At 36.8% G+C, this 17,804-nt stretch overlaps 1 protein-coding gene across 2 annotated transcripts in view; it reads right to left on the minus strand.

The window, feature by feature from the left end:
* LOC102694815 (thyrotropin-releasing hormone-degrading ectoenzyme) overlaps positions 1 to 17,804 on the minus strand; it is a 226,703-nt gene that overhangs the window by 25,151 nt on the left and 183,748 nt on the right. For both annotated transcript variants that reach the window (XM_069192282.1, XM_069192281.1), the window contains one exon: positions 3,961 to 4,108. In XM_069192282.1, coding sequence (XP_069048383.1) covers positions 3,961 to 4,108 — 148 coding nt within the window. The remainder of the gene's footprint in view (positions 1 to 3,960; positions 4,109 to 17,804) is intronic.

Below are 17,804 nucleotides of genomic sequence, written 5' to 3' on the forward strand. Positions count from 1 at the left end.
AGCCTTCCTCGGGTGTGAAGAAGCTCCACAGCCGAAACATTGCGTTTTCTTTCTTTTTTTTTCAGCATAGAGTAAACCTTTACTTGTTCCTTTGCAGCCTATGCATGCTGACGCACCTACCCACCTGTAATATATACTGTATACTATATATCATAATAAAATATTATGATGATATAACATTATATTAAATTATGCAGCATTTAGTAATGGAAGGGTTTTCTCTATGTGCAATACATAATATATTAAACATATACTAACTAATATACTAAACATGCTAAATGTTTGGAGTATACATAAATGTTACAAAAAATACCATTCAAGGTTATGATGTTTTAAGACATTCAATTGTTATGTATTATGGGAATTAATATTTCACTGTTCTCTTTAAAAAGTACAAGTAAAAAATGTTGAGAACTTTTGTTAGATTTTTACATTACAGAGTAATTTACAGGTATAGATAATTTTACAGTATGGTAAAATGATAGTAATTGTACCATACTGTACATATGTATGTTAATGGAACATGTTATGGTTTATTGTGTTTTTTATCCAGAATAAAGTTTCAAAAAAGACTGAAAAGTCATGTACCTGTACAAAATGAAAGAATGAAAAAGGAAAAAATCATTAGATTTAAATTATTTCATAATGTTTAATTTAATTTAAAGCTTGTATAGCAAACATGTTTTAGTCTACAGTATATATAATAACTAAACAGCTTTTTTGTACATACTCTGCTGAGACAGAGTTTGTGAAGCCCAAAGATAAATACAATAAACCCTCAGTTTAACAGACTTCAGAATTCTTTTCAGCTAAAGGAGAATTTTTACGTGCAATAACTGACACAATAAATGTAAAAACAATAAATTACATACAGTATTTTGTTCAACATACCTTTAAGTACAGTAAGTAGAAAAAGCATGAATATCAATAATATCTGATAGGTTAGGGCAACTGGTATACAGTAGGTGTTACTATGGGTGTTGTTTATATTTTGTATTTTATGTTTTTTTTTAATTATATAAATGATATAGTGATTTAAGGAAATCTAGGAGGACCTACGAAAATAAATTATTGATGTTCATCCATCTAGGAAGGGTTATAAAACCATTTATAAGGATTTGAAAGAAGGATTTGACAGTTCCACCAATCAACTGTCAGACAGAAAATTAAAAATAGCAATTTTCCCAAAAATCAATTAACCTACAGTACCAGTATGCCTTTGGACTGTGGGAGGAAACCAGAGCTCCCAGCGGAAACTCATGTAAACACGGGGAGAACATACTGTACAAACCCCAGGTATATACATAGCTCCCCAGGTTCCGGAACTGGACCAAGGGCCCCAGCACTGCAAGGCAACAATGCAAACCACTGTGCCACCCTGCAGAAAGCCATGGCTCTACAAAAAGAATATTGCAGCTATTTCTGCCCATATGAATTCCCAAAGAGCACAAAGGGTATCCACAAGGCTTGTTGAAAAATGTTCACTGTGCAGGCGAGTCAAAGGCAGGATTCTTTGGACTTGGTGAGAAATGTTTTTGTGGCAAAAAAACAAGCTTTCCTTTCAAACAGTGAACCTCATCCCATCCCTCAGGTATGGTGGTGGGAGTGTGATGATTACGGGCTGCTTTGCATCCCCAGGACCTGCGTGGCTGGCCATCATTGACACAACCATGAATTTCACATTATATCAGAAGATTTTAAAGGAGATTGGCATGCCATCTGACTGTGGCCTAAAGCTAAACTGAAAGTAAGTCTTGCAGCAAGACAATGATCCTAACCAGACAGGCAGATCTAACAAAGAATATCTACATAAGAAGAAATTGTGCATTTTACAATGACCTAGTGTATGTCCAGACCTAAACCCCATCGAAATTAAGTGGCAGGACCCAAAGAGACCTGTCCATGCTAGGCATTTCTTAAATGTCACAGGATTGGAGGAGTTCTATAAGGAGAATGGGCTAAAATTCCTCTGTGGTTACAGGAAAAATTTAGCTTCAGTCATTAGGAAGTGGAAAGAATACAGAACCATAAACAGGCAATCTGCCCAAACCAAGCATTAGAACAAGAAGAATATTGGTCAGCGAAGAGACCAGGAATCCAGTGGCCACCCCACAAAACTACAGAGTTCTATGTCTGAGATCGGAGAACTGGTCTAGAGGATAACATTCTCTGCAACACTACATAGATTTAGCCTCTGTAGGAGGGTGGACTGGAGTTTGCAAGAAGACTTCTGGCTGACCATGAGACCATGTGGCAAAAGAGCATCTGTTCTGATTAAACAAAAATTGAGCTCTCTGGTCTGAATGCAAAGATCTATACTTAAAACAAACTGAACACAGCTCATAAACATCATCCCTACCAAAAAGCATAACGTTAGCAGCATCATCTTATAGGGCAGGGGCTGTGACACTTTTCAGGACCGAGCCAAATAGAGGTAGATCTTTGAAGAGAGCAAAAAAACCTTAGACTGTGGCCAAAAGATTCATATTCCAAAAGAACAATGTACCAGGCATACAGCCAAAGTGACACAAAGAGGAGCTTCAGATTAAGGAGATTCATTGATGCTCCCCTTCCAACTTAACAAAGCTTGAGCAAATCTGCAAGGAAAAATGGGAGAAAATCTCCAAATCCAGATGTGCAGAGCTGATACAGACAAACTGTAAAAACAGTAAGAAGACAACCACTGTAACTGTCACAAAAGGTCTTTCTACAAAGTATTGACTTAGGGGGGTGACTTTGTTAACATTTTTTTTTTCATTTTTCCTAATTGTTACATATTATTAATATATTCCCCTTTAAATTGTTGCATATGTTGTGTGAAGCAAGGGTATTGGAATTTCTTGCAATAACACAACCATATTTACAGTCTTCAGGAGGAGAGAATATTTCCTGAAGGCACTGCAGTTCTCTCTGTGGTATATTACTACAGCTACAGAATATGACATGATGTCCAGGGTAAACTATCACATAAACATCATATGAAGGGAATAGCTATTCCCAAGCAATCACTGATTTCATGTTCTAATATACTGAACCTGTGTTGACAACAGCAATAGTCCCGTGTACCTGCCAGGCAGGTAGATCACTACATTAATTACAGGACCAGGTTATTAAAACATACAAATGCAATAAGCTTGTATTACTACAGGTTAAATATCTCAGGAACATCACAAGGGGACTGGATATGCATTTGAGATTAGCTGTTAAAAAATTGGTAAGTTGTTTAGCAGCACTTGTAAGCTGTTACAATTAAAAGTTAGTTTATTGCTGTGCATTCACAGGTAGGAATAGACTGCCTGATGTTCTGGTCAGTAACAGAATCTCAGCAAACATCATGTGTATGTTATGAATAAGACAAGGAGACAGATGCACTGTAATAACTGGGAAATGTGCAGCACTGTTGTAAACATTAACCACATATTTATGTTTTCATTTTTATTGAAATGGATATCCCAGAAGAGGTCTTCAGACGTGTTGATTTTCTGTTTGAAGCTAAAAATAAATAAACATAGATGCAAGGGATATCTTATTGTACCTCAGTGACAGACATTGGTTATTGTTTAATCTGTGAATAGGGTAACAAATGAAATAAAAATTCATTGTCCTGATGAGACTAAAGAATTACGCTTTAATATAGCCACCTCCAATTAAATGATCTGTCACCCTAGCAATCACCTTTCTCAATGAAACACATTTGTGTTTGCTTCTTCTAAGAGAAATTATTGTTTTCTACATGATCACTATCTGACAATATCTTAGTTAATTCTCTGAAAGAGTGATTGAAATTCAAGTTTGAGGAATAACATTAAAAACTCAACATGTTTTACCTTGATATGCCTTGAAAGAAAGACTAAACATTAGTGGAAAGATTAAGATCTCTGATTCTTGCAAACAGTCATTCTTGTAATAACCAGATACAGTATATCCTTTCAGTATTAACTGTGGGTGTAATTCACCTACACTAAAGATGCTGTATTCCTCTGTGCGGTCCAACAATTTGTCTAGATGATAGAGTGAACGGCTGGCAGCGTGCCAAGGTAGAAATTCTTTCTCTTGAGGAAGGTAGCATATAATCTCAAGAGGGATGTTCTGGGGTAGGTAACCAGCTCTGAAAGGACACATAAGAACAAGATTATTCAACACATTACTAAAACAATGCCGAAAAATATTCTCTCCCAGAACACAAAATGCTGGCTTGCATATACAGTAATTCCAGATAAAACTTTAGAGCCAAGAGCTGTTTCAAAATGTGAGGCCTCAAAAGGAACATAGTTTCTTAAAGGATATTAAAGGGCTTTTATGACTTCTTTTTCACACCACATATTTCATATATGTTAAAACCCAAACGTTTTTTAAATGGACATTACTATTGTATACTTTCAAAGCACTTTGAGTAGTTTAGTAGGTGAACTGCTATTTGTAATTAATTCAAAACTGGGATTGAAAATAAGCATTGATTGACATAAAAAAATGCAAAACAATTTGTATAAGTAAATGATATACTGTATATTGTTTGGGTGGTTACAAAAATTGAGAAAATGAAGAACTGACCAAGCAGATAAATCAATTAGTAAAATACATAATCATAACCCCCAATTTGTAAAAGATTTTGACAAGAATATACTTGAGCAGATGGTATGATTAGAGGCATATTAATTATTTGTTCTCTGGGACAGCTTCGGTGAAAACAGTCATAATTCAAGCCAGTGGGCTGACTGCCATTTCTTACACCCGAAGAAGGCTCCACAGCCGAAATGTTGGCTGATGATGAGGTTCATGGAGTGAACCTATTACTTGTTCCTTTGCATCCTACGCGTGTTGACACAGCTACCAACCAGAATATAATAGATATATATTTACATGTAGTCATATCTTGTTGATACTGTACCTTAAGGAACTTCTCATTTACTAGTATTTTCACCTTTTAGCTTCACTTAACCCAAAAACAGTCTCATTACATGAGTAGTAATGAGAAATTACCTTGTCATTAACCCATACACTTTCACTTACAGAGGTAGATGGCCGAGGAAAACAACAGCTGTATGTGTCATTTGGTCATACAGTATTCAATATGTTATAGATTACTAAAACTATAATGATGATGATCATAATGTTATATGGCTCAGGGGTATTCAAATATTTAAATTTCCTGTCAAAACCACCCCATTTCTAAAGATAAAAATGAGCAACTTTGCAGAATATCTGAGCAAACTTTTAACCTTCTCTATTTGCACAAGTAATCAATTGATTGCTATTTTATTTTCATCATGTATGCACTGTATCTTAGAAGTCTATCTCACTCACTGATGACCCATTTTTTAGGACTCTTAGGATTATTTAAGTCTAATACTAACACTGATGCTAATAATATATTTTATTTATAAAGCACCTTTTCAAACCCACGGATGCTGCGCATAGTGATAAAAAGGACAAAAAAGTACAAAGAAGCAAAATTAAAAAATAAACAGAGCAGACAGGTTTATTCAAATAGAATGTAAGGCAACCAAACACAGACACTGGTAAAAAAGAAAGAGTTTTTAGTTTTGTTCTGAAGAGTGTCAATAATTTGTCTCTTGTAGAATCTAAGGAGGGTCATTCCGTGACACTAGATCAGCTATAAAAAGGCAGTCACCAAAAGTCCAGAATTCGTTTTTGGTACAGTGAGTGTAAACATGGAGGATCTACTGACTTGTTTCTTTTTTCAAATTTTATACATGTATGTTTTTATTTGTTAATGGATTCATGTTGTGTTAAATGTATTATGTATTGTGTACATCTTTTTACCTGTCTGGCAAAGAAGCTTTTTTCCTTCTGGTACAACAGGAAACAAGTAAGACCAGAATCTGAACAGTTACTTTGAGCACTAAGGAGACTGGACTCCAGCATTTAAGACTGGAACTTTCTATAACTTATCTGATAAAATTATATTCTGAGGAATTACTGATTTCCTATTTTATGTTAGCCTTAAGGCTAAATTAAATCTCTCACTGTATATGGATTATTTGTTTTGAACAGAGAAATAAGTTCCCATTCATTTGTCAAATATTTTAAGGTCCTGAATAGGATCGTTTTGATAGGACATAGATTCCTTCCCTATTTTTTCCCTACATGTCATTCACTCGCGGGGAGTCTTCTGTGTTTTCTGTACCTGCCAGACAGGACTTTGGAACTCACAGGTCTGTAAATATCTGTACTGTACATACTTTAGCTGTAAATGTTGTGTGTGTCTCTAACTGTAAATAGATATCAGTTTTCTATCATTATAGATATAAGTAAACATCTGAAAATAAATATTTGTACCTTTTACAGTATGTTTTCTTCCTTGTTATTATTTTGTTACCAAGATGTATTGGAAAAACAAACGTGCCATGTGATGCTCAGTTTTTGCTGACAATAAGGGGTGTATGATCGTTAATTTTCCTAAATTTTCTTGCATAGCAATTCTTATTATTTTGTAATTTTTTAAAATAATTTTTAACATCCCCAATTAATTACAACAATAATAATAATTAGAAATCCTCTAAAATGGAGCATACAGTGTGAAGCATCTCAACTACCCAGCTAAGCACAGAGTTAAAACGAAAGATTTTTTAAACCAGATGTCTTTAATGCTGCAGCTGCATTCTTAAACCTGGCAAGTGTTCAATGCATTTTCAGCATTCTACCAATAGTATTTTTTGCATTTACTGTGCCTGAAGCATTTGTACTAGATGGTGTTTTTTCTCCCTTTCCTGACATTTTCTCTTTAAATTATTCAGCTTTTGATGAGGAAGAGATCACTGAAAGAAAAAAATTACCATATTGGTTTCATGGTCATTAAAGTGTTCACTGGCACTGAATGAGTTCATTAAGAATGTGAGACTTTGTAACTTATGTGAAGACATGCTACACTGAAGGAAATACAACACAATCCAAAAGTTACACCTTTTCCCGTATATATTTATGTAAAATACATACCCAAGGAAAAAAAAATCACGTGTCCGAGAGGTTATTGTATTCTCAGTTGTGCGATTTTTAAGACTGTGTTTTCATATAGACCAAACTTTGTACAGTATGTGAAACAACTATATATCTAAAGCACATTTTAAAACATGAAGTCACATTTCTATAAATCAAATTGTATTTACAATAAATCTGTGTAACGATGCATAGGTCAGGACTCTACAGTATGCAGATGGTAAAATCCGGAAGAGACTGGAGAAGGGCAACAGGTTAAGACGACAGGATCAGGATGTGATGACTGAAAGGGGGGAGTGGCAGCAGTGTTCCGGTGCTTGGGGGGCGTGGCACAGGTGAACAAGTCTAAAACTATCCAGAAGGGGAAACCAGGAAGCAGTCCACAAGTCCATAGCTGGTAGATCCATCCAAAACATGCTGGTGTTGTCACATATCAACTCCTCCATCACAGAGTCCCTGGACCCCTTGCAGTTCGCCTACCAGAACAACAGATCAGTGGATGATGCTGTCTCCCTGGCTCTGCATACAGCCTTGGAACACCTGGACACTAAGAACTCGTATGTGAGAATGCTGTTTGTGGACTACAGTTTAGCATTCAATTCCATCGTACCCAGTCAACTGGTGACAAAGCTCAGGGGATTAGGTCTGTGCACCTCTGTCTGCAACTGGCAACTGGACTTTCTTATCAAGAGACCACAGGTGGTGCGGATAGGCAATAAAACATCAACACCACTCACCCTGAGCACTGGAACCCCACAAGGCTGCTGTCTGAGTCCAAGGTTGTACTCCCTGTTCACTCACGACTGCACAGCAAGACACAGCAACAACCGCATCATTAAGTTTGCAGATGACACCACTATAATAGGACTGATCAGTGATGATGACAAGTCCACTTACAGGGATGAAGTCGTACAGCTGCTTAGGTGGTTTCATAGCAATAACCTGGACTTGAACGTAAAGAAAACGAAAGAGCTAATAGTGGACTTTCGGAGACACAGGCCACACACTCACAGCCCACTCAGTATTGATGGAACGCAAGTGGAAACAGTCACCAGCTTTAGGTTTTTGGGAATTCACATCTCTAAAGATCTAACCTGGACTGTGAACACTGACTCTATCATGAAGAAGGCTCAGCAGCACCTTTATTTTTTGAGATGCCTCAAGCGATGGGGGATGCCAATACATGTGTTGGTGAACTCCTTCCACTGCACCATCGAGAGCATCCTCACCAACGGGATCACCGTGTGGTATGGCAACACCTCTTCGCGAGAAAGAAAGGCAATGCAGAGAATGGTCAATATGGCCCAGAAGATCATCGGCTGCGGTCTCACCGAGATTAAACAGCTCTATGAGGACCGCTGCCGTGGTAGAATTCTGGCAGAGGACAGTCACCACCCTGAGCATGAGCTCTTCACCCCACTGCCCTCAGGCAAGAGATATAAGAGCATAAGGACACTTAACACTAGATTCTTCAATAGCTTCTATTCACAAGCAGTGAGAGTGGCGAACACATTTAGCCACCCCCCTCGGACCACACCTACACCATCACCATCTACCTCTTTATGATTTATTATCTATTGCACATCTCCAGTCATTGTTTACACGTCTGTATTGTTTACATTCAAACTGTCTACATGTTTACTTGCACATTGTCTACTGTTTGTTTGTATATTGTCTTGATGCACTGTTTGCACTTTGTTTTGTTTTTTACGCTTGTTTTACAATCGAGAGACTTTCTGTAAGTAAGAATTCCATTATACCAATATCGGTTACATATGGCAATAAAGTTCAAGTTCAAGTTCAACAAGGATAAAAACCGGAATGGGAGCGGGAATAAAAACGGGATCACAAGGCCAGGCGCTCTGAGTCCCGGACTCAGCTGGGTCAGAGCCGGAGCGCCCTTAAGAGATTACGATTACGTTAAGATTACTATCGTGACAGTACCCCTCCTTTCCAGGGCTGCTCCGAAGCCCTAAACAAAAAAGTCTAAGGGAAAAAAAAAACAATGGAGTCCTGTACGTCCGGACTACCATCTACAGAGTCCTTGTTGTGGCTCTGCATGATGTAACGATGTGTAGATCAGGACCATATGCAGACGGTAAAATCCAGAAGAGACTGGAGAAGGGCAACAGGTAAACACGACAGGATCAGGTCGGGATGACTGACTAACGGCAGTGTTCCGGTGCTTGGGGGGTGTGGCACAGGCGAACAAGTCCATAACTATCCAGAAGGTGAAACCAGGAAGCAGTCCAAAAGTCCATAGCCGGGAGATCCATCAAAAACAAAACCTAGACAAGGATAAAAACCGGAACAGGATCCAGTGCAGGGAGAGGGAATAAAAATGGGATGATGAGGTCAAGCACTCTGACCCTGGACTCGGCTGCGTCAGGACGCCGATAGGAGGCCTATGCCCTCAAGCTGCGGACTTAGGGCAACTTGGTGGTAGGTGGGCCTCCAGGTGTCCGTCTTCCAATGCAGAGCTGGAAGTAGCGAGAGCGCCCGCCTTAAATAAGGAGGGGCAGGATTGGTGGCAGGTGCACATGACCAACTAAAATGTGAAAGAGCGCCCTTAAAAGGAAGGATTACAATTGTGACAATCTGTGGGGGAATATTTAGTAAATATTTTAAAATTTAATATGAATATGACATTCTAAATTAATTTTAGTAGTGTTTTGCTAACCTTACTCTATGATTGCCTCTCTTTAAACTGCAAGTGGTAAATCTAATACACTTAAAATTAATATATGCACTTAGCCCCATTTAACAGTACCAGAATTTTCATCTTTTTTCATAAGATAGTAAGCTTACAATATACAGTATATACTTGGGGATGACTTACTGTACTTGAAAGAACATCAGAGTATTATTTAATTAGTAGTGATTAATTAGTATTAAATAGTGTATTTCAAGTCTCATGTAGAATACTGAATAGTGTCAATGTTAATGGAATTTGGCCCTTATCACTTATTCAAGTAGTTATTGTAAGTAAATACTTTTTTTGTACTCATGGCAAGTACTCTTTCAGTTGAATGTCCCTTCCAATACATATTATAGAATGCACAAAAACAGCAGGGAAACATTTTTCTTTTTTGTTTTTGCTAAACAATTCCAAAACGTGAAAAGCATCACATTATTTTCTTTGGTTCATAGTTCTTTTTTTAATTTGAGACAATTCTTTTTCAGTGGTTAGCATTAATGTCTCAAAGCTCCAGGGCCATGTGATCAATTCCACATCTGGAGTACTAGCTGTGTGGAGTTTGTATGTTCTTCCCCTGTTTGCTGGGTTTCGTCTGGGTGATCTGATTCCCCCCCCCACAGTCTAATGACATACTGGTATGTTAACTGTCTCACGGAAAATTAGCGCTAGGTGTATACAGTATGTATGTCTGTGTTAGTGTCTGTCTGCCCTGTGATGGACTGGTGTCTTGTCCAGGGTGTACCCCACCTTGCGCCTGTTGCTTGCCAGAATAGGCTCCAGCTCGCCCGTGATCCTAAATCAGAAGAAGCATTTCCAAAACAGATGGATATATGGACAATTCCTTTTGTTTCATGTAAAGGAATGTACTTTACAATGGTCACTTACAATGCACTCCATATACCATCCTAGTTCCATAACAGTTGTGCTATACAGGAGCAGTTTTAATTTTCAGGTAAATTGTAAATTTGAAGTTATTGGGCAATCGTGAAAAAAACAGTTGCTGATGCTGATGCAGCTGATGTGCTGCTAAAACATATTACAGTTTTTCGTCAGCAAAATTTCCTTATTAAATATTTTTAGGTTCAACAAAAATATGGAGTGAAAGTATTCACTTTAATTATTTGTTAACATAATAGCATAATAAAGAATTTACATAATGATTTATTTTTATAGGTTAGGTATGCTGTGGCTTTTCATTTCACTTGTTTCTGAAGGTCTGCTAGAAGACATTAACCTGCCTAATGTGGTCTTAAAAGACTCCAGAAAATAGATTAACAGTCTGAATGCTTGAATTCTTTTTCATTTGCTCATTACATGAGCAAAAGCATATCACAATTGCAATAAGCCCTTACACTTTCTAGAATTCCAAAATGGAGCATTACCACTGAGCATTGACAGAGCAGTGTTTCACATAGTTGACATAGTTAAGAGACAGCATCTGTCAGATTCTAAATCTGCTCCACACAGGGACCTGAAAAGCTGTCAGAATGGACATATAGCGCAATATGTTCAAGAATATACTGCAGGCACGCTGTGCATATGATGGTTTGTGAAGTTTAATTTACGTTTTTCCATTAAATTAATGTACCATGTGTAAAAAATACAAACATACATTTAAGACTGCAAGACTACTCTCATGCTTATAAATGCCCTTGGGATGATCAATCTAACTGAGAATCAGCAAAGATGAAAATCACACTGGTTTCTATTATACAACCTATGGGATTAATTAACTTTGAAATAATATATTTGAGACAGAATGTATTATGAACAACAACAGCAAACAATTGTTATCACTCCTTCAACACTATAGAGTTCATCTGATAAGTCCATGCATGTTAGAGATTGACTCAGCAATTAAAGAACCAGCAGCTTGAAACTACTTTTAATTCCAGGGTCATGATTTTAAGCCTGTTTTCTACCATGATCTTCCTGTACAAAAAATGTTTCATTTCAGAGCTATGAGATTATAGATTTCTTTACAGATTTGTTAACATAGAATCTAAAGGACTGTCATCATTGCAATTCCATATAATGTTTAGATTTTAAACTTTTGTCAGTGGTGATTTAGGAAGCTTCCATAGTTTGACATTTGCTTTCCAGTTTACAGAGATAGATCTACTGTAAGTGCCATCATCCATCACCATGCAGGCCTAAAAATTACTGTAATTTTAAAAGCAATTTAACAGATCAATACATATCTCATATATGTTTGCTTTACAATCACCAGTGAGTGTTCTGGGCCCATTAGACTTTGAAACACCACCGACCATTTTCTTGAGCTGCTGCCATGTTAGAAAATGTTCCAGTGCATGAGCTCTGTTAAATTTTATGGTGAAGAGTTTGATCTATGCACCTGAAAGGGTTCATTCTAAATTTGTTTAAGGCCTAGGCATGCAAAAAAAATAGAAAGACATTTTTTGTGTGGAATGTTAGCAGAGAGAGTATGTGACATTTAAGGATTTTGGAAGATACACTGTGTCTAAAATACTGTTGTTCTATGTATGGTAATCATTATGTTAGGCCTACATGCAGAAGTGATTCTCTCCTGAATGAGACATTTATGGTAACTCAGAAGGATGTTCTGAAGTATAAAAACTGTGTGGAAATGCTTGCAAATGTCATTTAGAGAATAGAAGTAGAAGATACAATAAGGCATCGCTTTTTTTTGCTGTCTGGGAAGGGACTCTGTCTGTTAACTCATTTCATAACTTCACTGATTTAATATTTTTAGATTTCAGATTTCTAATCAGGTGGTTCAATAATTTGGTTAACAAGTAAACAAGGGCATCCCTGTCCTACATAATGTCCTTTATAATGATCAGAAATGCTGTGAGTTTGGCCTTCACCATACAGGTAAGTGAAACATGTTACGCTACAATCAAACAGATGTCAGGGGACCTCACACAACGAGCATCTGATGCTCATCATTCTGGAAAGGGTTTGTTACAAACCCCAAGTGTCTAGGGATAAAAGGGTGTAACATTTAGGATAGTTTTTGGAAGCAGGTGGGTTCTGGTGAGGGACTAGGAAGCGTGATGCAAAAGTGATGATTTTAAGTTGAATAAATTACTGGTTTGTAATTGGACACAATAACTCACAGGGTAAAGGAAATAGAGTGGTGCCAAAGAAAAGAAAAGAAAAAACAAAATGGAGCTGGCTAAGAAAGTGAGGGAAAGCTAATCTGACTACAAAAGAAAACCCAAAACACATAGTCTTTGGTGTCTTCAACACCCTAGCTAACCTCCACTGACTACCCATAACCATACAGGACAAATGGCACTCACTCATACTAAACTAGTGCGACTAATACAAGAATCAACTACGTGTGTGCAAAATGAACCCAACAACCTGAACTAACTCTATACACAAAAGTTTGCACAAATACACAAGTAAACTATGAACACAAACGAGAGTAGACAAGTAACAGGGTACAAAAGAACACAGAGGTTGACACAATAACAAGTTTGGGCAAGGTGATGGCAAAATAAGGATAACGCAAACAAACGAAACTACAAAGAGACTAACAGAAACCAACAAAACAACAAAGCCGAAGCTATACAAAAACACACACAGACAAAGCAAAACAACAAACCAACAAAGCTGAAGCAAAACCAAAAGCGAAGCGAAAACCAAAGCCGAGTGGGACCGAAGTCAAACGAAAGGCCTCTTCCTTCTGAAAGCCTCCATGTTTAAAACTGAATAAGATGAGTTGTGATGGGTCAAGAAGCTAATTGAAGATGATGTCACACAGAAACAATAGTGTAATGGTGGGCCAATGGGGAAGGGAGCACAATCAAAGTCAGAAGTGTGGAACATAACAACAAAAACACGTAGATCATACACTGGGATATAACAGGGTTCTAAAAAGATTTCTGAGCATTTGATTGATCCATCTGCTGTCATACAATCAATAGAGAAAACATTCAAGACCGTGGTGACTCTACCACTCTAAGTATCATCCAGGAAGTCGCAAAGAGTCTCAGAATAACATTTAAGTATCTGTAGTCCTCTTTCACTGAGCTTAAAGCAATGTTCATGCCTCAACCACCAAAAGAACTGAACAGGAGGATAACCAGGAAGAAACTACTACTTTCTGAAAAGAATATCACCGCCCATCTCAAGTTCACCAACCAGAGGATCCACAAGATTACTGGAAGAATGTACTCTGGACAGATGTGTTAAACTGTGTCAAACATTCTGGAGGAGAATATGAGTACATCCTTTCATAAGCTGCAACTGAAAGTGGGTCTTGCAGCAAGACAATGATTCTAAATATACAACAGACCTGCAATGGAACAGCTGAAGAAGACGTTTTGCATTTTGGCCAAGTCAAAGTCCAAACCTAAACCCCAATGAAATGGTATGGGAGGACCTGAAGCAAGCTGTTCATGCATAGAATCCCCCAAATATCACTAAAGTGAAGCAGATCTGCAAGGAAATGACAAGTTGAAAACATTGCTGCTCAAGGACGTGCCACCAGTTACTGAATCTGAGCGTTTATGTACAGTACTGTACATTGCTTGAGAATATTTATTGTCGGATCATTTTTTTAATTTAAATATTCTAAATATGTCTTTTGTCTTACACGTTTAATCAGGTATTCTTCATTTGTTATTTTCATGGAGATATAGATACTTCTGAGATGTAATACAAATGAGAAAATGAACCACACTTTGGGGTTCAGAGATGTTTTCTCAGCAAAGTATAAAAACACTTTTATAGTTATACATTACATACTATATATTACAGTATATAGAGTACACATTTGGTGGAGGCACAACTAGTACATTTTATCCTAAAGCTTAACCCATGAGTACTTGGAAACATTTTGCTTGACCTTTTTGCTGTGAAAGGTGCATTGGTATAATGGGTTTGGCATGTGGCACGCATGCTGGAGGTTGGGGTTTGAATCCAGCTCATGGCATGGTTAAAGGAGTTTTCCTTTAACAAATAAACATTTCTTTGAAAAACTAAAATAGTAAATATTATGGACACTATATTGAATTTTTGGTATTTCTGGTATATCTGATATTTTGGTAAATATCACAATATGTTCAAAGTTAAGTGATTTATTAATAACAACTAATAATTTTAAACTGCTTGTATTTTAAAATTGTATTTTGTTCGGGGTGATTTGTCACTGATTTCACAACCTTCAATTTATTAAACGTCTATTTTTGAGACAGGGTGTTCCAGACCTCTGTTTAATTTCTGAAACACCCTCTGTATTTCCTGTTTTCACATAGATAAGAATAAACTACTGTACATATGCAAATCTTTTCACAGTCAAAAAGATGTTCTGTGCTCAATAGCTCTTTTATCACAGTACGCATTATGTTACATTTTAAGCCTCAGTCAAAGCATTCTGAAGTCTGTCAAATTCGTAAAAATTGTAACCAAATATTGTAGGTGAAACTGTCCTGGATAAAGCGGTTAGAAAATACAGTAGATAAACAGGTGGATTTAACTAGGACAAGCCAAGAACTTATCAGAGTGATTAACAGGTTCTGGGAGGAAGAGCTGACAGAACAAACTTGCAACAATTTTATTAAGAGGCTGTTTCGTGTTCTTCCTGAGATTATTGAGCACAATGGGGGAATGTGATTTCACAAATGCTTCGGTTCTGTCTTGTACTGTCAGATTGTGAATCAATAAAAGCATTTAATTAAACATGTGTTTTCCATTTTCATAAAAAATAAATAAAAATAGTCTGAAAATGTTTTCTCACCTTCTTGCCCCCTGGGGGTAATGGGGACTCCCCATTATAAACATAAATATAAAGCCCCAAAATAACCACACAGTAATAAATAACATGTTCTACATTGACCTTTTTATTGAGTGCAACAGAGACAACAATAATCTCCTGTCACTGTACAAAATAGAACAATGTAGAGTACATAACGTGGTTATGTATCGGGAATGTTTGCAAATGTTGCGATAATTGTACAGTACTGTATATGCTTTTCGGAACACATTCATTTTCAAGCAGGTAACTTCTGCTGCTGTAGAGTTTGGTGGTATCTACAGTATACAACATTGCACTGTATGCATGTACAGTAGCACGTCTTTGTTCAAGTTTTTAAACTACAGTATGGAAAAATGAGTGTTAAGAAAAAAGAGGACTTCTGATTGCTGATTGTTTCAGATGTTATGTTAAAGAGCAACAAACAATGACAACAGAGGGCATGCTACTGAAAATTCATTCCCATCCCCCAAGCAAAATTGTCTATTCTACATAACAAATACAGTGGGGTGTAACACTCCTAGCCTTTGTGAGAAGTACAGAGCTGTGTTACATAAAGTGGCTGCAATGGAATATACTAGTAGGTAAAAGTTAATTCCAAGCTGAAAAGAAAAGACTAAACGTGTCTCCTCTATAAATCTTCATCTTCACCTTCAAGGTCATTTATTATTAATAATATCTTCCATATTGCATTAAAATATGAACGTTTTTACAAGTGTAAGAGGCAACACACAACGTGTCTTACAGAGTAATAAAAATGATTACAATCTAATCTTCCCACGTGTGATGCATTTAGGAACTACAATAAGCTCCAGCTTTGTTTAATGATGGTATGAAAAATAAATCTAAATGGTGAGAAAGCTATGCTTAAAGTTCATTAAGGGACTCAGAAGACAAAGATAACCATTTATGTTGTTTAATTTTAAAAATGAAGTGATAAATGCAGACGCAATTGGTGCCATTTGCACTCGGTGCTATAGGAAGCTCATGCTCCCTCTCTCGGTGCCACCTCCCCGCTATTTTCACAGCCTCTGATTGGGAAAAAAAGACCTGCTGATCTGTCCTACACAACAGGAAGAGAAGAAATATTTTGCCCATCGTGTTGATAAGCTGTTCTCCGATTACTGGCAATTGTAAAAATTAACCCTCCCCCCTTCCTCGTTTAATTTAAAGATTTCCATGAGGAAATCCTTAAACACAAAACCATCATCCAGCTGGTTCCCTGTTGAATGACTGACGGACCGGGTTCAATTCCAGGCGGTGTACTATATACTGTAGTACAGTTTAAATTAAAAAAAAAAATTCCAAGTTAAATTGTTGGTTGATTACTGGTTGCTGACATTTGGATTAAGACAAAATATAGATTTTCTCAATTCGGATGTAAACCTGAAAGAGACACATCATGTTCACAATAAGCTATAATAGTACACTATTTTTATGTGTTCGGCTATATGAGAAACAAACCAAAAGTAATTCTGTGATCATGCTTTGAACCACCTGGGTGCAACTCGCTACATTACAGTGCTCATTACCACTACAAGGACAATAGAAGTTTTTTTTTTTAAAGACAAATGTCAAAATGTTTCCAAAACAACCACTTGTAATACTTTAGCTGCTTAGATACACGATTCCATATTAATATAACTATCAAGTAGTGTAACATCACTACAACATTTATCTTTTTACAATAACAGCAAGTGGTTTTCTTAGAAAAGGACAAAACGTTATGACTTTTTATGAAGTACAGTATATAAACTTAATAATGTTAGAATAAGCACGTTATTCAGAACCAGAACTCACTGTAAGTTACTGTGTTACTGTTACTGTAAGTTAAAGACTTTGATGCATAAAATATTTATGCATAATTTAATTATTTATGAAGAAGGTGGAAGGTTGTGTACTTTTGTTCAACTGAGCAATCTTGCTTTTATAAAACATACCAATTTTTTAATGTTTAATGTTTAACAAACTGTAGTACACAGTTCAAAATTATTAAAAGTCTAAACAGCATGCAACTTAAATTCTTAATTGGAAAAAGATTGTCCCTCAGCAGTGACCGGGATTTGAATCCGCGTGTTTTCTGGCAACAGCTCAAATGCTGCACATGAGACGTTAAGCTTTGTGAGCTCCACCTGGCAGTTTTACAAGGTACTTCTGGATACTATTATCCTATTTAAAAAAACACATGGTATATTGCGGTATGTCCACCGTGTTTTAACGCAGCATACCTCACTCATTTTGAATGACAGGATCTGTATATACCATTGTCAGAGATTGATATGATTTGCATTGCTTTTAAGTTAAATCTAAAGCTTAGACATTATACAGTGCATTAGATGTAATGGTCCTTGTGAGGACAGAGAGATCATAATTTTGTGATACAGTTTTCTGATGACTCTGTCA

Source organism: Lepisosteus oculatus, chromosome 7 (assembly GCF_040954835.1).
Source record: "Lepisosteus oculatus isolate fLepOcu1 chromosome 7, fLepOcu1.hap2, whole genome shotgun sequence".
In the NCBI taxonomy this organism is placed as follows: Eukaryota; Metazoa; Chordata; class Actinopteri; order Semionotiformes; family Lepisosteidae; genus Lepisosteus; species Lepisosteus oculatus.